The sequence below is a fragment of the Macaca thibetana genome, chromosome 5 (assembly GCF_024542745.1).
Source record: "Macaca thibetana thibetana isolate TM-01 chromosome 5, ASM2454274v1, whole genome shotgun sequence".
In the NCBI taxonomy this organism is placed as follows: Eukaryota; Metazoa; Chordata; class Mammalia; order Primates; family Cercopithecidae; genus Macaca; species Macaca thibetana.
In genome coordinates this window covers 38,672,471-38,696,171 of record NC_065582.1, presented here as the reverse complement: position 1 = coordinate 38,696,171, position 23,701 = coordinate 38,672,471, and the positions used below count along the sequence as shown (strand labels likewise).

The 23,701-nt window shown below is 40.0% G+C and overlaps 1 protein-coding gene across 11 annotated transcripts in view; it reads right to left on the bottom strand.

The window, feature by feature from the left end:
- Positions 1 to 655: 655 nt before the first annotated feature.
- The window catches only part of SH3D19 (SH3 domain containing 19), a 198,073-nt gene continuing 175,027 nt past the window's right edge, over positions 656 to 23,701 (bottom strand). For all 11 annotated transcript variants that reach the window (XM_050791154.1, XM_050791156.1, XM_050791153.1 and 8 more), the window contains 8 exons: positions 20,083 to 20,155; positions 18,373 to 18,503; positions 15,685 to 15,743; positions 13,672 to 13,874; positions 12,945 to 12,997; positions 8,768 to 8,954; positions 8,184 to 8,281; positions 656 to 2,574 (listed from right to left, as the gene is read on the bottom strand). In XM_050791154.1, the coding sequence (XP_050647111.1) occupies positions 2,458 to 2,574; positions 8,184 to 8,281; positions 8,768 to 8,954; positions 12,945 to 12,997; positions 13,672 to 13,874; positions 15,685 to 15,743; positions 18,373 to 18,503; positions 20,083 to 20,155 (921 nt within the window). In that variant the 3' untranslated portion in view covers positions 656 to 2,457. The remainder of the gene's footprint in view (positions 2,575 to 8,183; positions 8,282 to 8,767; positions 8,955 to 12,944; positions 12,998 to 13,671; positions 13,875 to 15,684; positions 15,744 to 18,372; positions 18,504 to 20,082; positions 20,156 to 23,701) is intronic.

Below are 23,701 nucleotides of genomic sequence, written 5' to 3'. Positions count from 1 at the left end.
TGTGAATTTTGTTTCAGTATAGATTTATGTCAAAAATTAAAGTGGAAAGATATTGAGTGAATCCAAGATGGTATCGCTGTATGTGAAAGTCATCCATCCATCCATCCATCCATCCATCCATCCATCCATCCATCCATCCATGCATCCATCCATCCATCCGTGCATCCATCCACTCCAACCAACCAACCTACCCAACCCACCAACCAACCTTTATTGAGCCTGAATGGTGCAAAAGACTAGAGATACAAAGATAAATAAGATACCACAGGCCAGGTGCAGTAATACCAGCACTTTGGGAGGCTGAGGCAGGCAGATTGCTTGAGCCCAGGAGTTTGAAACCAGCCTGGGCAACATGGTGAAACCCTGTCTCTACAAAAAGAAAAAAAAAAAATACAAAAATTAGCTGGGCACGCTGATGTGTGCCTGTAGTCCCAGCTACTCAGGAGGCTGTGGCAGAAGAATCACTTGAGTCCAGGAGGCAGAGGTTGCAGTGAGCCAAGATTGCATTGCACTCCAGCCTGGTCAAAGGGAATGAAACATGAAACCCTGTCTAAAACAAACAAATTAAAAAAAAAACCCCAAAAAACATATATATATATATGCCACCTCTACCACCTCCATTCTCAAAAAACTCAGTCTAGTATGAGAAAGGGACTTTGAAAGTTCAGTTCAGTTTATTACAGTGTCAAGTAGATTTACAACTATTGCACTTATCATTCTGCTGACAGAAGGCCAAAATTTAAGATGGAGATTTTCCTCTAATAAAGATAGGTTTTCAGAATCTTCAATATAAGATGTTAAAATTATAAAGGCAAAGATATACACCTCATGTTCCAGTCCATATCCTTCCTGCTGTTGTACAGTTTGCTGCAAATGATAATTTAATTTGGATAATGCTTTATATAATTGATTTCTCATGAAATTACTTTTGAGTGAAATTTGACAAGAATTTTCTTTATACTCTCTTCTTTACCAAAACGTATTAGAAGTCCCCATAGTCCAAAATAAAATGTAACCACAGAATGGGGAGACAACTTTAGTCAAACACCAAGTAAATATTACCTTCTCTGCAGAACTCCAGGTGGTATTCATGTAAAAGTGTGGTCATTGGTTGCCTAACTTTTTGGACAATGGGGAAAAAAAACAATAAATGCTAAAATGTGGTCCAGCATATGAAACTCTTCTCAAAAACAGAAGAAGGTCATGAACATCGTTGGGAAAATGTTTCACATTTCCAATGAAATTCTATTCCATTGATCTGTTTGGAAGATTGTCTTCAACCTATTTGGCTCTAGTCCATAAACTGTAATTGATTCAGTCATGTAAAGAACCACTTTTGTCTTAAGCTTAGAATTTATAACAATGGAAAGCAGGAAAATGGTTTTTCATTTACTCTAATAATTGTGCAGGGATGAGCTAGGGAAAAAATAAAACAAAAAATTACCAGTCTTCTGTCCTCTTATTTTTCATTCTGATTATATCACAAAGAAATGAGCTGTGGAGGTTTGGCACTGTTTTCCATCTTAACGGTTGTTCTGTATTCTAAGATTTTATATGTGATTCATAATGTACTACTATAACAAGACACAGTTTTTATATATTACTGAAATAATGCAAAGAAAATGAATTTTCCTTTGGGTCCAGTAATTGTCAAAGGAATGATTGCAGATTCAGAAAATGTGCTTTGTAATAACCCTGTTAACATAAAGTATACACTGAGGAAAAAAATAAGTATGGCACATATATGCAAGGATTAGTTGTATTAGCAAGGCATTTCAGGGATGGTTTTGGTTCTTTAGACTAAGTAAGATACATCCAATTTAGACCCCCTTCAAATCCTTAGACAAATGGGAATCACTTGGTAACATAAGGATTGTTTTGGTGGGCAGGGGCTGATTTCGCCATGTGCTTACAAACGCTCCAACTAGTCGGTAAACTCCCACCTGAAGGAAGGATTTGCTCTGGTAATAAGGTTGATATGCTCAAGCTGTAAGAATTAATTTGAATATCAAAAATGAAATTTAGATTGCTAAACATGTCCTGATAGTTACAGCATGTAGAATATTAAATGTTCTCTTTTTAAACTAAAGTAAAAAAAATGAAGAAGCATGGTTAATTCACTTGTGCTGATTAAAACAGACGTCCACGTGCAGCTTCTGCGTGTGAGCCTCCCATGCTGCCATGCATGCCACCAGATGCTTTCCCTTCGCCTTGCTAATCCCACTAGATGTTTTCCTCGGTAGAACCCTAGCTCATGGGTTTCCATGTGCATGCTTCTATTGTAATGAAAACTATCTACAAAATCTAGACGTTTTCTGCTTTCAGAAAATTCTAGTGTACCATGTACGGCTTAGATATTTCTTTTTCAGTTAAAAAAATAGTGCAAAAACATATCTGATAGTCAAGGTGATAGTTCAAGTGAGTTCTTGTGCCAAGGAACACAGTCAAGCTTCTTCTCTAGCTCATCTGTAGAAACTGTATGTAGTTTTTGGGAAATATTCCAGATTTTCCCATTAGTTCTCCACTCATCCAGTCATCATCTACAGATTCCAGCTCTGTTATTATATCTCCAGCCTGTAAGACAAAGGAGTTAGAATTATTGGTTTCTGTTGAGAATAAGCATAGTAAATAGTGGCCTACCTAGGGCAGCATGAATAATCTCTATATAACTCATTTATCTTGATTGCTGAGAGATTAAATGACAAAGATGATCTATACCTAATGATGCCCTTTGCTTGTATGCCTCTATTCCTTAAATCTCATTCCTTTGCCATTGCCACCCTTGCTGCACTTTGATTTTCCTGCTTATATTTTGTGCCTCTCAAATTCACCACTCCTAATCTAAAATCCCTCTTGAACAAATAATACTAGTTACCACACACACACACACGATTATTTATTGAGTACCCACTATGTGTCAGACACTTTTCTGGGCACAATTAATATTCCCTCATTCTACAACGGGAAGCCAAATAAGCTGGCAGAAGAGGACAGAAAGCATGGGATCGCCAACTCATTAGGGCCATCAAGGGAGGGCCTCACTGAAGGTGTCATAAAGGCAAAGACTTGGAGATGAGAGAGAGTCATGTGCTTCCTGTATGCCTTGTCTTATTCTGTGTACTTCACAGGAACTAACTTATGTAAACACCACCACAGTCCTAGAGATGAGTATTGTGTTATCCTCATTTGAGAGATTTTTTTTGTTTTGTTTTGTTTTTTGAGACAAAGTCTTGCTCTGTCACCCAGGCTGGAGTGCAGTGGCGCAATCTAGGCTCACTGCAACTTCCGCCTCCCAGGTTCAAACAATTCTCCTGCCTTAGCCTCCCAAGTAGTTGAGATTACAAGTGCCCGTCACCACGTCCAGCTATTTTTTGTATTTTTAGTACCGACGGGGTTTTACCACGTTGGCCAGGCTGGTCTCAAACTCCTGACCTTGTGATCCGCCTGCCTTAGCCTCGCAAAGTGCTGGGATTACAGGTGTGAGCCACTGCCCCTGGCTGAGATATATTTTTATAGATTTCCTTATTTTAGTGAAAAAGAAACCAAAACTCAGATAGATTATAACTTGCCAGTGTCACATGTCTAGTTAGTGGTAGAACCTGGATTCAAATCTAGTGCGATTCCAGGGCTTGTATTCCTAACCACTAGACTATGTGGCCGCCACATTTTACAATGGTCCTTTTTACTTAGAAAGGCTTTTACTATAATTGCCTTTTATCAATACCCAGAGCATTTTGCACTTTACATTTATTCTTGCACATAATGGCATTTCTCCTCTGCCATTTGGTTTATCGCATTCCTCCTACGGCCCCAGTATCTTTTTTTTTTTTTTTTTTTTTTGAGACAAAGTCTCGCTCTGTGGCCCAGGCTGGAGTGCGGTGGCACGATCTCGGCTCACTGCAACCTCCACCTCCCGGGTTCAAGCGATTCTCTTGCCATGGCCCCAATATCGAATTTGCATTTTTTCCCATCTTAAAGAGCTTCACCTTGACTCAGGACACTGATTTATCTTCATCAGGTTAGTCAAAGGGGCTGTGTGTCTTATTCATGTGCAAATTAGAATTCCTTCAGCAGATGAAGACATAATTATTTTGTTCTTTATGGTTTCTAAACATTTCTTAGAATCTGTGTTTAAGATGCTACAATAGTCCAAGATGACTCTGGCTACTGTTAAGAATACCTTTATCAGGCTAACTGGATTTATTTGTAGCCTTAGTATATTACCCTCTGGAAAAAAAAGTGGCTTGATTTAAGGGTTTTCTTTATGGAAAACGGAAAGGAAACATGCTATCAGATGTTATTAATTTACTCTGCTCTGCTAAAATCTGTAAAACTTCTGGCAATTCAAAGTTTTTGTTATAAATAAGTTCCTTCTGGTTCCTAAATTATAATTTAATAGTTAACTGAAGCTACTTTTTTAGGTCTGGTCCAAACCTACATACCATGTCAGTTTCCTGAGGGCTAGGACTATTTGTTTTTTTTTTGAGACGAAGTTTTGCTCTTGTTGCCCAGGCTGGAGTGCAATGGTGCGATCTTGGCTCTCTGTAACCTCCGCCTCCCAGGTTCAAGCGATTCTCCTGCCTCAGCCTCCCGAGTAGCTGGGACTACAGGCGTAAACCACCACGCCCGGCTAATTTTGTATTTTTTAGTAGAGACGGGGTTTCTTCATGTTGGACAGGCTGGTCTTGAACTCCCAACCTCAGGTGATCCACCTGCCTTGGCCTCCCAAAGTACTGGGATTATAATAGGCATGAGCCACTGTGCCCAGCCAGGCTAGGACTATTTTTTTTCTTCTTTTTTTTTCTTTTGAGTCAGAGTCTTGCTCTGTCGCCCAGGCTGGGGTGCAGTGGCCGGATCTCAGCTCACTGCAAGCTCAGGCTAGGACTATTTTTAAAAATGAGTTTTGGCTGGGCACAGTGGCTCACGCCTGTAATCCTGGCACTTTGGGAGGCCGAGGCACATGGATTGCCTGAGCTCAGGAATTTGAGACCAGCCCAGCAACACAGTGAAACCCCGTCTCTACTAAAATACAAAAAATTAGCTGGGCATGGTGGCACATGCCTGTAGTCCCAGCTACTCAGGAGGCCGAGGCAGGAGAATTGCTAGAATCCAGGAGGCAGAGGTTGCAGTGAGCTGAGATCGCACCTCTGACTGTATTACAGCCTAGGCAGCAGAGCAAGATTCCTTCTCTTAAAAAAAAAAAAATCAGTTCTATCTATTAACATTTTGTGGATATTTAATAAAACTGAAAGCAGTGCAGAATCCCTTAATAACAATAACAACAACAACAACAATTCTAGAACTATTTTATGGACAACCATTTGTAAAATGAAATGAAGATAACCTGTTTTCTGGAAGATACTGTGCATTCTGTTATTTATATTGACATAGTTTAAATGAAGACCAAAATAACATCCAAGAAATTTGAATTCAGATTTTCACTTGCAGTAAGTTTATGTAAAGATAAAAGGAATACATTTCGAGCCACTGACTCTCAAGGACTAAGGCAACCGTTTTCTTTCTTCTTTTTTTTTTTAATTTTATTTTAAAGATCAAGACATTAAAGGAAAAAAAAGGAACTGATAGAAGGTTACGAATTTTTAATTTTGCATAGCTACAGCATAAGAAATACCTATCATTTATGGCTGGGTGCGGAGGCTTATGCCTGTAATCCCGGCTTTTTGGGAGGCTGGGGCGGGTGGATCACTTTGAGCTCAGGAGTTTGAGACCAGCCTGGGCGAGACCCAGTCTCTACAAAATATACGAAAAATTAGCCAGGCATTGGCAGCTTGCACCTGTAGTCCCAGCTACTCAGGAAGCTGAGGCTGGACAATCGCTTGAGCCCAGGAAGCAGAGGCTGCACAGTGAGCTGAGATTGCACCACTGCACTTCAGCCTGGGCAACAGAGTGAGACCCTGTCTCAGAAACAAAACAAAACAAAACAAAACAAAACAAAAAAAACAAAAAAAAAAAGGAAGAAGAAAGAAAGAAAGGAACGAAAGGAAAGAAAGAAAGAGAGGCCGCGCATGGTTGCTCATGCCTATAATCCCAGCACTTTGGGAGGCCGAGGCAGGCAGATCACGAGGTCAGGAGTTTGAGACCAGCCTGGCCAATATGGTGAAATGCCATCTCTGCTAAAAATACAAAAATTAGTCAGGTGTGGTGGCGCACATCTTTAGTCCCAGCTACTTGGGAGGCTGAGGCAGAAGAATCACTTGAACCCAGGAGGCAGACTGAGATCGTGCCACTGCAATCCAGCCTGGGTGACAGAGCAAGACTCCATCTAAAAAAAAAAAAAAAAAAAAGAAAGAAAGAAAAATATCTATTATTTGCTAACAATATATTATAACAGAAATGACATTTAATACAAAAAGATGCAATAACATTGTATTATTCAGATAAAGTAAAACTCCATCACAAAATAGGAAGCTAGCAACCTTATGCTGACATATTTCAGTCAAGGTATCCCCCCACTTACCCCAACAAAGGCTGCACATACCTGATTCTGGTATGGCCTTGTTTTTCTCTTTTTCTTTGTTGAGATAGGGTCTTGCTATGTTGACCAGGCTGGTCTTTTTATTTTTTATTTTTTGAGACGGAGTCTCGCTCTGTCGTCACCCAGGCTGGAGTGCAGTGGCGCGATCTCGGCTCACTCCGAGCTCTACCTCCTGGGTTTACTTACGCCATTCTCCTGCCTCAGCCTCCCGAGTAGCTGGGACTACATGCGCCTGCCACCACGCCTGGCTAATTTTTTTTTTGTATTTTTAGTAGGGACGGGGTTTCACTGTGTTAGCCAGGATGGTGTCGATCTCCTGACCTTGTGATCTGCCTGCCTCAGCCTCCCAAAGTGCTGGGATTATAGGCATGAGCCACTGCGTCCGGCCATTCAGGCCGGTCTTAAACTCCTGGCCTCAAGTGATCCTCCTGCTTTGGCTTCCCAAAAGTGTTGGGATTAGAGGTGTGAGCCACTGTGCTCGGCCTTTTTCTCTTCTTGTTGTAGGCAAGTGAAAACCCTGTTTGGCTGTCCACTGTTTTAAACCACATCTTGTCCAATCATTCCTTGATATTTTAATTCTTTCTACAGCATCCTTGTCTCTGACTGAATATCTTCAATGCTAGAGAATTTACCACTGTCTGACACAGGCTATTTTTACAGCAGTGACTACTAAAACCACCCTCCTTCTTCTAGCACTGTTCCCAAAGTACTTTCCTCTGACCACGGTCCAGTTGTGGATTAGGGAAATAGAATCATGAAAATATCTACTTTTGGCCAGGCGCAGTGGCTCACGCCTGTAATCCCAGCACTTTGGGAGGCCGAGGTGGGTAGATCACGAGGAGATCGAGACCATCCTGGCTAACACGGTGAGACCCTGTCTCTACTGAAAATACAAAAAAATTAGCCAGGCATGGTGGCGGGCGCCTGTAGTCCCAGCTACTCAGGAGGCTGAGGCAGGAGAATGGCATGAACCCGGGAGACGGAGCTTGCAGTGAGCCGAGATTGTGCCACTGCACTCCAGCCTGGGTGACAGAGCAAGACTCTGTCTCAAAAAAAAAAAAAAAAAAAAAAAAAAAAAAAAAAAAAAAAAAAAAGAAAAGAAAATATCTACTTTTACTTTAAGAAAAAATTAGGCATTTCTTCGGTGAAAAAAAAAAAAACAACAAAAACGAACAAACAAAAAACCTCTGCAAACTAGCTCAACCTTTTGGGACTATTTCCCCAAAGCTCTGGTCACTGCCTTTGTGGACAAGAATTCAGTGTCTTATAAGGCTACTATGCTACTAGCGCAAATTGTAGCAGGTGCTATCTGATTCTCCATCAGTTTCAAAGACATGTCAATGGCAGGCTTGGAAGGCCATGTAGACGGTCATCTATTACTAATAAAAAGCCTAATATTACTGAGATGTGATGATGTAAGACCAAGGAACAGGGGATTACTTTGGGGATGTATAGGGGTGTAAAGCCAAGGTTTTCTCTAAGTACCTTAATGCCTGGTTGATACTGTAAATTAACAGGCCTATTTGCACTATTCACTTTCTGTAATGTCTTCCCTTATAATTAGGGTCGGAGATCTCTTCATTCTTGAGTAATGATCAATATTCCATCCAAATGTTCCATCCTTCAATGGAAAACATTTCAAAAATTATAGTGCTTTATGTAGTTATGAAGAGATACACATTCTGACCTTGAAGGAAAGCTCATCTTCATTCTCCCCTCGGAAATCATATAAGGCTTTGGCCTTCCTCCCCTTCGGTACTATGGCCGACATACTTTTTGCCTCAGCTGTGAAGACATAAAAAATTTAAATATATAGAAACACAGTGGACTAAAACACAAATCTAACATTTAAAAAAAAAAAAACCCTTGTCGCTCTAAAAACACAGTATTTTCTCTTCAGAGGTAGTGATATTAGGGATAAAAAACATTTTTAAAAACAATATGTTCAATTAATTTTGAACTTATTTAACTTTCAAGAAGATGAACAATGTCCTCTTAGCAGGGAAAAATTACATAAACTGTTTTTATTACATGGAATATAAACTGTTTTATTAGATGGAATATTAGCCATTATTTAGTGAAGATATTTTTATCTTTTTTTTCTGTAACTCTAACAAAGTATATGAATGTAGTTTGCATAACTTCATGTATCAACTCTTTCAAATATAGACAGACAAACTGAGCATGGCCAGAGGGGAAAGGAATGTATATAGTTTTGAAGGTTTCAAGCTCCCCTTGAGGAGTAGCACTCATGTCTTGCGGTTGTCATACCCGGGCAGGGCCTCACAAACACTGCTGGGAAGATCCCCTCCCTGTCCTGCAGTCTGCCCCTGCACCAGTCAGAATCTAGACGTTCCAGAATCTGGATCCGGTCTCCCCTCTTGAAGGATAAGTCATCACTGGTCTCTGCTGTAAAACTGTGAAGAGCTTCACACCATTCTGCAGAAAGGCTGTTAACCTGTTATCAATTAGAAGTGTGGTCAGAAATGTAAGATTTTATTTGAAATTGAGTTCCACAAAGCTTAAAGAGTAGTGTGGAAAAAAAGCTAAGGGGTCTTAAGATTTCAAAGCCTGAAGACTTCTTTAAATTATCTAATACCTTATGTTGCTATCAAGTTTCAGAAATAAAAGTTTCCAATAATTTTTTCTTAAATTATAACTCTAAATGACAAGTGTGATAGAATTTGTGGCTTTTCTGCTTTTGAGGGATATACAAAGCTTAAGCAAACACTTTTTTCCTTTTCTTTTCTGAGACAAGTTCTTACTTAGTAACCCAGGATGGAGTGCAGTGACAGAATCATAGCTCACACTGCAGCCTTGACTTCCTGGGCTCAGGCAATCCCCCCTCCTCAGCCTCTCGAGTAGCTGGGACTACACGTGCGGCCACCACACCCGGCTATTTAATTTTATTTTTGCAGAGATGAGGTCTCACTATATTGCCCAGGCTGGTCTTGAACTCTTGGCTCAAGTGATCCTCCCAGCCTCCCAAAGTTCTGGGATTATAAGCATGATCCACCTCACTCAGCCAAAAAACCTTTTTTCTTACTATGACCTATTATATTGTTATATTAAAGAATTAGGTCAAAGCATAAAATATTTATGCATAGTATTTGACACTATGAAAAAATTCTGATAAAGTAATTATCAGTGAAGCTCTTCTTTATTTAAATTAGGAACGATCAGAATGGGTGGGTCTATTAATTCCCAGGTCTTTACTTGATTCAGAGACTATTAGATTCCATAGCACAGAACTTCATTAATTCACACTTTTAATTTTATGAGGTGTAGTTAACTCTGAGATTGGCAGGATAACACCCAGATGTGGTGGGCTAGTGTAAGAATGCTTTTATCCCAGGTACATTAGAGAAAGGTTTTGCTCTGTGAAGAGGCAGCTCTGCCAATTTGGGATGGGAACCCTATGTTCAAGATGCTCAAGCAGACAGTAGAGGATAATGAAAAGGCTTTCTTTTTTTTTTTTTTTTTTTCCTGAAATGGAGTCTCGCTCTGTCGCCCAGGCTGAAGGGCAATGGAGTAATCTTGGCTCAATGCAACCTCCGCCTCCCGGATTCAAGCAATTCTCCTGCCTCAGCCTCCTGATTAGCTAGGACTACAGGCGGGCACCACTACACCCACCTAATTTTTGTACTTTTAGTAGAGACGGGGTTTCACCATGTTGGCCAGGCTGGTCTTGAACTCCTGGCCTGAAGCAATACACCTGCCTCGGCCTCCCAAGGAGCTCGGGCTCCCAAGGAGATTACATGAGTGAGCCACAGCGCCCGGCCAGGACAAAGGCTTGGGAGCTAGCCAGGCAAGGGTTCCAGACCCAGTTCTGCCACTTCTTAACTTCGTGACACTGGGCAAGATGCTTCTCTTCGCTGAGGCTCAGCTTCATCTTGGGGTTACTAAGAGCATTAAATGAGACAATGCATGTCTAACATTTAGCCCAGTGCCTGGCACATCTTAAGTGCTCAATAACTGATGGCTTACAAAACAAAAACAAAAAGCAAGCAAACAACACTAACCTTGCCCTCTTGCTCCTGCACCTGAGTAACCAATCCTAAAGGATGGAACTTATCATTCCTCAGAAATGCAGGCAACAACCATGTGAACATTTCCTTTTGGAGAACTGTAGTCAGTTTCCTTCCTCTTTCACTGTATCAGTGGGTAGGGATGAAAGGATAAGGGGACACACAGGCCAACTACAAGTGACATTTTCACAAACACAATCATCCCATCAGGCTTAACTCTTCTAAATTTGTCACAAAAAAACAATGGAAGGCCGGATATGGTGGATCACCCCTGTAATCCTAGCACCTTGGGAGGCTGAGGCAGGTGGATCACTTGAGCCCAGGAGTTTGAGACCAGCCTGGGTAACAAAGTGAGACCCTGTCTACAAAAAAGACAAAAATTAGCTGGGAGTGGTGGTGTGTGCCTGTCATCCCAGCTACTTAGGAGGTTGAGGTGGATTGCTTGAGCCTGGGAAGCAGAGGTTGCAGTGAGCTGAGACCTTGCCACTGCACTTGGCCTAGGCATCACAGTGAGACACTGTCTCAAAAAAAAAACAAAAAAAAAAAAAAAAAAAAAAACCCAAAACCAAAAATAAACAAACAACAACAAAAACAACAACAAACTAAAAAATAACAGAAGGTACCACATTCCTAGTACCTTTAAGCACTTCTGGAGTCATGTTACAAAGTATAAAAATTTTAACCCATTATTTTTCTCTTTGTCATTATACAAATGAAACAATTTTTCCTAAATATTTGATAAGTTGAGAAATGTATAAAGAAATGGAGGAGGCTGGGCTCAGTGGTTCATGCCTGTAATCCCAGCACTTTGGGAGGCCGAGGTGGATCACGAGGTCAGGAGTTCAAGACCAGCCTGGCCAAGATGGTAAAACCCTGTCTCTGCTAAAACTACAAAAACTAGCGAAGCATGGTGGCAGGCGCCTGTAATCCCAGCTACTCGGGAGGTTGAGGCAGGAGAATCGCTTGAACCCGGGTGGCAGAGGTTGCAGTGAGTCAAGATCACGCCACTGCACTCCAGCCTAGGCAAAAGAGTGAGACTCCATCTCAAAAAAAATAAAAGAAGTTGGGGGGGAAAAAAAAACCTACCCATGTATATAATCTTACTACCTAGATGCAATTTAATACTAATAACTTGAATAATTTCCTTCCTATCTTTTTATGCTATATATTCAATTTTATATCCCCTTTCCCTATATGTTTCCTCTCATGACATTTAAAAAATGATTTTACTTTATAAATCTAGTTTTTCATAGATTTAGTACATTCTCCCAATAATGGTCATATTTAGGTCATTTCCAATTTTTTCTTATTATATTAGCACTATGCTCATCTTTGTGACTCAAACTCTTATTTTTTATCCTTTTCTTTTTTTTTTTTTTTTTTTTTTTTTTTTGAGACGGAGTCTCGCTCTGTCACCCAGGCTGGAGTGCAGTGGCGCGATCTTGGCTCACTGCAAGCTCCGCCTCCCAGGTTTACGCCATTCTCCTGCCTCAGCCTCCCGAGTAGCTGGGACTACAGGCGCCCGCCACCTCGCCCAGCTAGTTTTTCGTATTTTTTAGTAGAGACGGGGTTTCACCATGTTAGCCAGGATGGTCTCGATCTCCTGACCTCGTGATCCGCCCGTCTCGGCCTCCCAAAGTGCTGGGATTACTTGAGCCACCGTGCCCAGCTTTTATCCTTTTCTTAGGGTGATAATAATGTGTACTTTCTCTCTTTTTTGACACTCACATGCGTATAATTGCTTGTTTAGTGTTGAGCTGCACTGAATCTTTGTTAACTGAATAGGTTAAATGGTATTTTATTGCTGTCTTATTATATATTTTCTTGATTACTAGAAAGGTTAAATATTTTTTCAATATTAGCCACTTATTGTACCTCTTTTATGAATTCTCTAATCATGTCTCTTTTTCATTTTCTTTCTTTTTGTTTTGAGACAAAGTCTCGCTCTGTCACCCAGGCTGGAATGCAGTGGTGCTATCTTGGCTCACTGCAACCTCTACCGCCGGGTTCAAGCTATTCTCCTGCTTCAGCCTTCTAAGTAGCTGGGACTTACAGGTGCATGCCACCACACGTGGTTAATTTTTGTATTTTTAGTAGAGACAGTGTTTCACCATGTTGGTCAGGCTGGTCTTGAACTCCTGACTTCAGGTAATCCACCCAGCTTGCCTTCCCAAAGTGTTGGGATTACAGGCATGAGCGACTGTGCCCAGCATCTGTTTTCATTTTCTATCAGGGTTTGCATGTCTTTGTATGAGCTCTCTATATAAAATATATTAACCATCTAAGTAATTTATTATGAACATTTGTTGTATGAATTGAAAAACTAATTCATACTATATTCTCTTAATAATTATGATTTTAATAGTCCTCCCAGAGTTTGAACCTGGCTGTCACTATAGTCACCTGTTCAAGCAGCCTACCTGAGAGTTTGAGCCAGAATCTTCTTTTTTGGTTTTCAGTGGTACCTTTGTGCCTACATTAAAAAAAAAAAAAACACACAGGAAGTCAGAACATTAGATGTGAGGGCCATATAGTATTAAAAATAAATGGCTGGGGTGGGAGTGAAGAGTCTGGGATTCCACACCAGGCTCTTCATGTATTGCCTACGTTGCCTTAACCTGTACTACCCTCACTGAGCTTGTTTAGTTAATTGTAAAGTAAGCACAATTATTTATAGTCTACATACATTAGTAACAGTCTATAGTTCATTTCTGTTTAAAAGTCTTTGCTATTTATTTATTTATTTATTTATTTATTTATTTATTAGAAACAGAGTCTGGCTCTGTTGCCCAGGCTGGAGTGCAGTGGTACAGTCATAGCTCACTGTAGCCTCAAACTCCTGGTCTCAGGTGATCCGCCCACCGTTGCCTCTCAAAGTGCTGGGATTACAGGTCTAAGCCACCACACCCAGCCTCTTTGCCATTTCTTGTATGAAGTTATTGTTAATTACCTAAAATACCAAAACTAGCTCTTTGAGAGATGCCCACAAATAATGTCTATCCCACACAAATTCTCATTTTAAAATCAGTTTTCCTTCTACCTTAAAAATATGGCAATATGGATTATTATACAGCTGAAATATAATGCTATTATTTGGTTTATTTGAATTAGGACATGACATAATAAAAAAAAATTCTCTATACTCACTTAAAACATTTGCACCAGAGGTGGGAGAATCCTCAACAGGCTCCACAAAGTTCAGGGGGAAAATCCCAGTTCTGCCTCTAACTTCTCCTCTGGCCCATTCCTCATTCACGTACTCTTTAAGAATAATAATTTCTCCCTCTGAGAAACTCAACTCATCCTTCTGCTCTCCAATATATTCAAACCGAGCAACACATCTTGAGCCTCTGAATGAAGAACACGTTTTGTGGATTAGACTAGAGAGTGCTTTTAAAATGCTTAAAAACCTTCATTCAGTCTTTCAATAAGTATTTATTCTTGGTTTACCATGGAATAAGGTATACTAGGCTAATTTGAAATTATTCCATGAAAAACAGTAAGTTACACTTTTAATTAATAGATACGAACCTATTCACTCAAAAAGGCTAAAGCTCAAGGTCACAGAGTGCACGCAGCTGGGTGGTTAGTTTACCCTGCTGTGTCTTTTGATCATCTTACTCCCCAATCTCCATATGTTTGTATCCTTGGGCCACAGCAATCCATGGTCCAGTCTGAACCCTTTCAATCATAAATGCACTGAGTTGAGGAGTGTTAACCCTGAGAATCTCAGGGCAAGTCATCAAATTTCCTGACTACTAATCAGGGCAGAATGCAATGGGCATTAGCTGGGCAAAGTCGATGCTCAATTAATCAGTGAGTTGGCCTTAAAAACTAGGAGAAGGTTTAAAGAAAACAGAAACTCGGCATATCATAACACACAGTCTTGGACCTAACCCTGTTGCCTTTAAGAACGATTTTTGTATCGCCTTTAAAAGGGCCTCATTTCTGACATTTGGGACAATCCTTACATGATCTGCAATTCTGACTGAAAATAAAATAAAAGCAGAGATAAAATCGTGTCTCTAGAAGGTGTGCTTTAATACTAATCCCTAAATTTGAGGGTTTAGAAAGGAAGTTTCAACAGCAACAGGCCAAGGAGAAGCAATTGCCTAAAGAGAAAAGGTTGATTCTAGCTCTAACAGAATTCTGATTTAAGTCAGATCAATGGGTCAATGACTGTAAAAGCCCACTTCAAATTCAACCTGCTGAGACACAGTATATGCTGCTTAAAAATAGAGAAAAACTGAATCTGAAATAGAATTCAACTGCTGTGGATCAGAAGTTTTCTTATTTGTGATAACCTTTCCATTTGTTTTCTAAAGTCCTCTGGGAGCATCTCCTTATGTCTGACCTATTCATAGACAGGTTTACAGTCTTCAGCAGGTAATGAATTCTATTAATTTGCTCATTTAACTGGAATGTAAAGTTGCACTGTGGCAGTGTTTTAAATCACAAAGGAGTTACAACGATGCATAAAAGGGTATATAAATTCAGGGAAAGGTCCTCAACTTAACTCTTCCTTCATTTTCTTCTAGTTCCTCTTAAAAACAAAAAAATACAAAATGTCTAGCAGTTATTGTAGGATTCATATTTCTACAGGATTTAATTATTTCTCATGACAAAAATACTTGAACCTTCTAAAAACTGGGTAGATAACACCAGAAGGCCAAAATAAAATGCAGTAAATGATGAAATTATCTCTGCTCATGCTAAGGCCAGGCTGCAGGAAGCATTGGCATAGACTGTGCTTTGCTGCTTTCTTTATGTTCTGCATTGATGTTGGAGAATTGCTTAGGTAAGCTTCTATCAGCATGTTCATGATGTATTTTCATCAGAATTTTAACCCATTGTCACCTTTTAAACAAGTTTTCTTTGTAATTAAAAAGACACAGTGAGAATCGGAATGATCACCATGTGAAGTGTTTTCTTTTAAAATAAAGAATAAATAAATAATAGAGAGGGGTTCTTGCTATGCGGCCCAGGCTAGTCTTGAACTCCTGGCCTCAAGCAATCCTCCCACCTCAGCCTCCCAAAGTATTGAGATACAGGTCTGAGCCACCATGCCTGGCCTTGGAGTGTTTTAAGCTTGATAATTCTTCACGATATAGATGGTTATCTCCTTTGTATTTTGTACAAAAGGACACAAATAAAACTTACTTAACACAATGATATGAAACAGATTCTCTTTTCCCATTTCCTCCTTCTGGAATATCAATCTAGTAAAGACAAAATCAAGGCAACAATTATTTTTTTTTCAGATTTTCGTAAGATAAATTTAAGGTTAAGTAATTAGAAAGTGCATGATTGAAATGGATTTGTTTAGCTAGGTGTTAATCTGATTAAGAGGAACTACACGTGCTAACTGGTAAAAAAAAGAAATCCTGAATTTGGATTAAAAAAAAGTATAACATGTGAAGTAGCCTTCCTTGAGTAGCCAATCAATTCTCTTATTTGCTGGAATAACCACATTAATATCACTCTAATTCTGACTGAATTTTCTTTATCCCCCCGCTTTTTTTTTTTTTTTTTTTTTTTTTTGAGGCAGGGTCTAACTCTGTCACCCAGGCTGGAGTGCAGCGGCACAATCAGAACTCACTGCAGCCACGACCTCCCAGGCTCAAGTGATCCTTCTGCTTTAGCTCCCCCAAGTAGCTGGGACTACAGGTATGTACCACCACACCCGGCTAATTTTTGTATTTTTAGCAGAGACGGTTTCACCATTGTTGCCTGGGCTGGTCTTGAACTCTTGGACTCAAGCAATCTGCCTGCCTTAGCCTCCCAAAGTGCTGGTATTATAGGCGTGAGCTGCCACACTCTGCCAGCTCTATCCCATATTCTCCAGGTTGAAAACTGCAGCTGAGAAGGACTTAAGATAGAAATCAGGCATTAGGCATTCACAGTGCCACGCATTAGCTCTACCACACCTACTCCAAGTGTTGGTAGAACCCCGCAATACTTCTCTGACCCCAAGATAAAATATTTCAGTAAAACTTTGGATTCTTGGGCCAGGTGCAGTGGCTCAAGCCTGTAATCCCAGCACTTTGGGAGGCTGAGGTGGGTGGATCAGGAGTTCGAGACTAGCCTGGCCCGGGCGACAACTGCGAGACTGTCTCAAAAAACAAAACAAAGCAAAGCAAAGCAAAGCAAACAACTTGTGGATTCTCTTCACATTTATAACTGGAACATTTTCCCCCTTCAACATGAATAGGGGAGGAAGAAAGGAATCTGTATTTAGCAAACATCTATTAAGTGGCAAGCACTTTATTTTATTTTATTTATTTTTTGAGACAGGGTCTCACTCTGTTGCCCAGGCTGGAGTGCAGTGGCATGATTATGGCTCACTGCAGCCTTGCCCTCCCATGCTCACACCATCCTCCCACTTCAGCCTCCCAAGTAGCTGGAGTTGCAGACACCTGACATCATGCCCAGCTAATTTTTCAATTTTTTGTGGGGACAGGGTCTCACTATGTTGCCCAGCCTGGTCTTGAACTCCTGAGCTCAAATGATCCTACCGCCTCAGCCTCCCAAAGTGTTGGAATTACAGGCATAAGCCACTGTGCCCAGCCAAGCACTTAATGTAATATCTTATTTACAAGGCTCAGTAGAGGAGGGCTGGGTTGTGATAAAATATTTGGCTATAATGCATGCAATCTAAAACTACTTAAAGCTTGAGGTTTATATTAAATAAATCAGTGCCTTCTTGATGAATTTTAAAGGTTTGAAGTTTTAAAACAATTTTTTAAACTTGTGGGCTTAGAAATAACACACTAATAATGTGGCAGATTCTGTGTGATTGATTTCAGTGTGGTAATTGTGCTTTTTAAAGTACTGCTACATCGGGCAGAAGAAAAATGAGGAAGAGTGCTAAAACAAACATTATTCTTAATATTAATTTAGAGAACATAGTTGAACTTCTCCAAAGAATCAAGGCATAGATAAACTGGACAATTTTTAATGCCTACCCTTCATAATCCAAGAGATTCAAATTCATTTCTATTTGAAGAATTCAGATTTTCTGTTAGTCTTGTTTTCTAATTTTGTGATGTAATGGAATTTTTTCCTTTTTCCTTCCAAATAAGCTGTTAATGCAGTTAGGCTAGATTTTTTTGATATTTCATAGTATCATAAGTTATATCAGGGACGAAGTCATCCTCTTCCAATGATACAAATGTGTGAGGGCTGTCTGATTTTATCCCCATATTTCACAGCCATCTGCGCTTACACACAGCTCTCACACACAGGAATGCTTTCACAAGTTAGGCTGTGAGGGTATATAAAATTCTGGTGCTTTAATATAATTATTCTAATCAGATTATTTTGTGGGCACAACCATTAATGAACCACTATCTACAATACAAATACTTCTGTATTCCCAAATAGATTTTTTTTTTAAAAGACAGAGATAAAGAAGAATGGAAAAGATGAAAGAAACCCAAACCAAAATGTACTCCAAAGAAAAGAAGTGGTACCATAACCTCAGAGGACACCTCTACAGGATAATCTAGTATCATTCAATTCATGTTCACTAAATGTCTCAAAGAATTACCATATATCCTTAAGTGCTTAACAACCCTCCAAGAACAGCTGATTCACCAGTTGACCTGTGGTGGTCTTTCACTTTAGGATTTCAGATAGCATTTAGGCATTAAGTTCTAACACCCCATAATATAATAATTAACCATCATCTAGTTGACCAAATCTTTATTTTTGAGTTTTCCAAATGCCAAATGAATCAATGAAAAAGAGAGAACTAGAATCTGGGTTTCTAGTTATTTTTTCCAACCTACAAGTCATATAGAACCCACTGAGTATATGACTAAATTAAAGCAAATACAACCCACTTACAATCACTTTGACATAGTTGGCAGGAAATATGCCAATCTGGTTTCTACAGTTCCCTCTGTACCAGTCTGTATCTATCTTCTCCAGAAGATAAACAGTTTCTCCAGAAGTGAGGTTCAAATCATCAACTTGCTCTGTAATATAAAATTATGGTTATGTATGATGAATTATCCTGGTTGCAGATTTGATAAAGCCACAAAGTAGCATTTAGTTGTGTCCACTGAGGCAGTTATGTTCCACCGATTCTGAGAACATATTATACTAATCAAATTGACTTAAAAAATGCTATTCTTTTTTTGGATATTGTTATGAGCTCCCTTTTTAAAGACCAAACTAGTTACATTTACCATGCTTTGACTGATGGGAAATGGTTGAATAAAAACACTATTGTGTTAGCAAATGTTTCCTACTGTGCCAATATAAACCCATGCTGAGTACACACTGAACAATGAAAAAAGTTTATAGACATGGTATAATATTCTTATTATTCTCAATCATGCTTGCAAATCATTTTAATTTCAAATGTTAACTAAGGGAGTACTATAACTCTATAGCAAATAAGTATACCCATACCAAAATAAAAATCAGCCTATCAAGTGGATAAAAAGAGATTGCAAGTAAATCGGGAGTTTATTTGTAGCCTTGGGTATGAGGGTATTTTAAAAATTATTACAAAAGTACTTATATTATGGGTGGGCATGGGTGGCTCATGCCTGTTATCCCAGCACTTTAAGAAGCTAAGGTGGGAGGATCACTTGAGGCCAGGAGTTCAATACCAGCCTGGGCAACATAGCGAGACCATGTCCCTAAAAAAAAAAAAAAAAAAATTAGCCAGGTGTAGTGGCACCCCTGTAGTCCTAGCTACTGGGGAAGCTGAGGGAGGAGGATCACTTGAGTCCAGGAGTTCAAGGTTACAGTGACTGCACCACTGCACTCCAGCCTGGGCCACAGAGCAAGATCTCGTCTCAAAAAAATATATATATATTTTGCTCTCATAGGTAAGTAGCAGCTGAGACAACTTTGAGGGCAAAAGAACTTCAGTTATTATGTTAGAATTAACTTTATTACGATTCTTTTTTTTTTTTTTTTTTTTTTTTTTTGAGACAGGGTTTTGCTCTTGTTGCCCAGGGTGCAATGGTACTATGTCAGCTCACTGCAACCTCTGCCTCCAAGGTTCAAGCGATTCTCCTGACTCAGCCTCCCAAGTAGCTGGGATTACAGGCATGCATCACCACGCCCAGCTGCTTTTTTGTATTTATAGAGATGGGGTTTCAACATGTTGGTCAGACTGGTCTGGACTCCTGACCTCAGGTGATCCATCTGCCTTGGCCTCACAAAGTGCGGGGATCACAGGTGTGAGCCACCATGCCCAGTCATATTGCAATTGTTAATTAGTACCCACTATTTTGAAAGAGTTAAAAAGTTTGTGACTGGTAGGCAATTTGCAATGTTCATCTGTAAGGGAAAGCCTCTCTCTCTCTCTCTCTTTCTCAGGGAGCTTCAAAGGCAAGGGTATACAACTAAGCTTTCTGGAATGGCTGGTACAATCGACCCTTCTTGAAGTGGAGTCCCGGATAAGATGACCTCTCTAGTCTAGGACTCTACAGGCACAGAAAATGAAGAAGGATGCCCTTGAGAGGCTAACCCCAGGGCAGGGAGAAAGACTTACTCCTGGATCCTGTGGTTCTCCTACTGTATTATTTACATCCTTACCTGCTGGGAAATCATGAAGAACGACAGCATGAGGAGCACCACTGTCAACAGGCTTCTGAGCGTGGCTTGGATCCTTAGGGGGGAAAACAGGGCTGTGAATGAAGTGTGCAGGATAGATGGTGGATTTATTATTCACTCTGAGACCAATTTCTTTTTTTCTCATTAGAGTCCTCTTGACACAATTACATTATGAGTACAAGATGCAAACCACACAGTTGAGCCAAACAAGGGAATTATTATCAAGTTGAAGAAGAATGTGTCCTTGCCAAGGGAGGACGAAAATCTCAATTAAAATATCCCCCAGTGTGTTTTGTTTTTGCTTTTTTCAACTGAGAGAGCAAAACAAAAGGGAACTGTTTGTTTACTTTTAAACAGTGCCTATTCTACCCTGAAGTAGTGGTTTTTGACCTCTTTCCCTTTCAAGGGTAGCTTTTTCCTTAAAACTGTGATCAAGACAGAGTCTTAAAAGTTGTGTCTCTATTAGGATGGGAAAAGGAAGAAAGTTCTATGATTTATGCTCTTGCCTTTCGTAATGAAAGGAGCTAATGACTTTCCACAAAAGTATAATTCACAAAAAGTAAAATCCATTTCATTTATTACCTTAACTAAGTGCTTTTTCTATTTTGAAAGCAATGCTACCTCCCATGCCTGGTCTGCATTTTGTATTTAATCTGAATGGTTTATTACAACAGTAGTTCTAAATAAATTAGCAAAAATAATCTAACATTCTCTATCCATCTAGCCAATTGCCTAGATTGGCCAGAGGAGAAGGCAAAGCTGAAGAGTGACCTCTTCTTATTGACTAGCAATTGTTATTCTTAGTTTCTTTACATGAAGAGACAGGCTTATCCTCCTCATCATCAAATCCCACTGAAGGATATTATTTGGAGTTATAACTTAACACTCTTCAACACTGGCAAGCCCGTGAAATAAATAAAGGCAGATTTTTGTGCCCTTTCTTGTCTCTTCACCTCCTCTAATAACTCTTGTCCCCTTAGAGACATCCTGACACTTCAATACCTCTGCCCTTCCCCTGGCCATGATGCACCAGGCTGATCAGAGTGCACGGTGAATGATGGTCCACTCCATTTCAACCCTGCAGCACCTTTGCTGAGATCTTTTCTAAATCTCACCTGCTCTTTCAACCAAAATGCCCCTGCAAAACAAAACTTACATTCTCTCAACTTAGGTAAACTGAAATATAATTTAAGTCAAGACTCTAATGGCTAATGTAGCTTACTATAGTGGCTTACCAAGATGACCCTAACATTTTTTCATGGACTGCTTAATGCTTTTCTCTAAATAAATGAACAGTGGAAATTTCATGAATTCTGAGATATTTTAGTTCTGACATGGCTTTTTTTTCTTTGACACAGGGTCTTGCTCTGTCACCTAGGCTGTAGTGTAGTGGCGCAATCACAGCTCACTGCAGCCTTGACCTCCAGGGCTTAAGTTATCCTCCCACTTCAGTCCCCCAAGTAGCTGCGACTACAGGCGTGCACTACCATGCCTGGCTAATTTCTGTATATTCTGTGAGATGGGGTCTCGCCATGTTGGCCAGGCTGGTCTCAAACTCCTGGGTTCAGGTGATCCACCTGTCTTGGCCTCCCAAAGTGCTGGGATTACAGGCGTGAGCCACCGTGCCCAGCCTGGAGTGGCTTTTAATAATTATTCAGCATGGACAACATAGCGATATGCCATGTCTACAAAAAAATAAAAAATTAGCCAGGCATGGTGATACATCCCTGTGTTCCAGCTATTAGAGATGCAGAGGTGTGAAGATCTCTTGAGCCCAGGAACTCAAGGCTGCAGTGAGCTATGACTGTGCCACTATACTCTGACTTGGATGACTGAGTGACTCTCTCTAAAAAAAAACTTTAAAAAATTAATTATTATTTACATAATGTATTACACATGTGCATGTGTGATTTTCATTTTCTTCTGATTTACATCTGTGGAGAAAAAGGAATTACTATTCAATAAGTGGTATTAGGCTAGATGGCTATCCATTTGGAAAAAATGATGTCAGAGACCTACCACACACCAAACACAAACATGAAATCTCCAAATGAACCAGAGGCCTAAACATAAACCAAGCCTTGGAGGGAGGGGACAATTTGTGCCTCCCGATCACACATTTTCCCTTCTCTGCCTTCAATGTATGGATATCACCGGCAATGCTGCTCATCAACCCAGCCTAGCAGGTGAAGGGCAAGAGGAACAGGCTAGACAGGGTTGACAACAAGGGGACCATACAATTCAGACCACACCACTGGGGTAGGTATCTGGTAGATAAATATAATATAATGCAAAGGTCTTTCTAATAGGACTATAACTGCTAATGCAAATGGTTTTGTAATATTAAGAATAACTAATATTTACTGCTCATTCACTATGTGCTACTCACTGTGTTAAATACCTTATACGCATCAGCTCAATGAATTTGTTAAAACATCTTTGAGATACAACCCACATATGATAAAATTCACCCACTGAAAGTGAACATGGCTGTAGGATATTCATAGAATTATCCAACCATCACCATAACCCAAGTGCAGAACATTTGTATCACTCCCCAAAGAAACCTCCTACTAATTAGGTGTCACTCCCCATTTACCCTCCCCTCAGTCCTAGGAAAACCAGTAGTCTACTTTCTGTTTCTAGGGATTTATCTATTCTGGACTTTTACACAAAATCATATAATCTGTCAACTCTGAAGACAACTCTGTGGGCAGTTATCTCACACATTAAAAAAATAAAGTTTAGAGAAGTTAAATAACCACTGAAGAAGGTGGAAGGGGAACCAAATCCCACCTCCCTAAAACCCAGGTCTAGGGTCTCAACCACGTACCAGGCAACAACCTTCCACTGTTCCCATGATCTCTCTGATTCAACCACAAATGGTCATGTTCATTCAATATTTTCTGTTTGGCAAGTTAGGGGGAAAGTACAACACATTCGTGGAGATATTACCTTAAAACTAGGCTTTCAAATAGGTAAGTTTTATTTTTAAAAAATGTAACAATAGCCATTACCCCAGAAGCATAAAGAAGGATTCATTTCATTATCACCAATAGCTGCCTATCAGAGGCCAACTCTCTGCAAGTCTATAGTAAAAGATGAGAAGGTGGTATTTAAGGTGGGAAGAACTTTGCACTGTTATAAAAGACTAACTTTTGGCTGGGCATGGTGACCCATACCTGTAATCCGAACACTTCGGGAGGCCCATGCAGGCAGATGGCTTAGCCCAGGAGTTTCAGACTAGCCCTGACAACATAGTGAGACCCTGTCTCTACAAAAAATTTTTTAAATTAGCCAGGCATGGTGGCGCATGCCTGTAGTCCCAGCTACTCAGGAGGCTGAGGTGGGAGGATTGCTTGAGCCGGGAAGGTCAAGGCTGTAGTGATCATACCACTTTATTTCAGCCTGCCAATGGAGTGAGACCTTGTCTCAAAAACAAAAAAACAAACAAACAAAAAATCTACTTGCTTTTAGCTTCTATTTTTCACAAAGGAAAGCTTTTTGGCAGTATAACTCCCACTGTTGCCATGAGTGTGTTCTGAAAAGAGGAAGGACAGCTATGACAGATGGATAATGCTGTACCAAAACAGACAAAAAG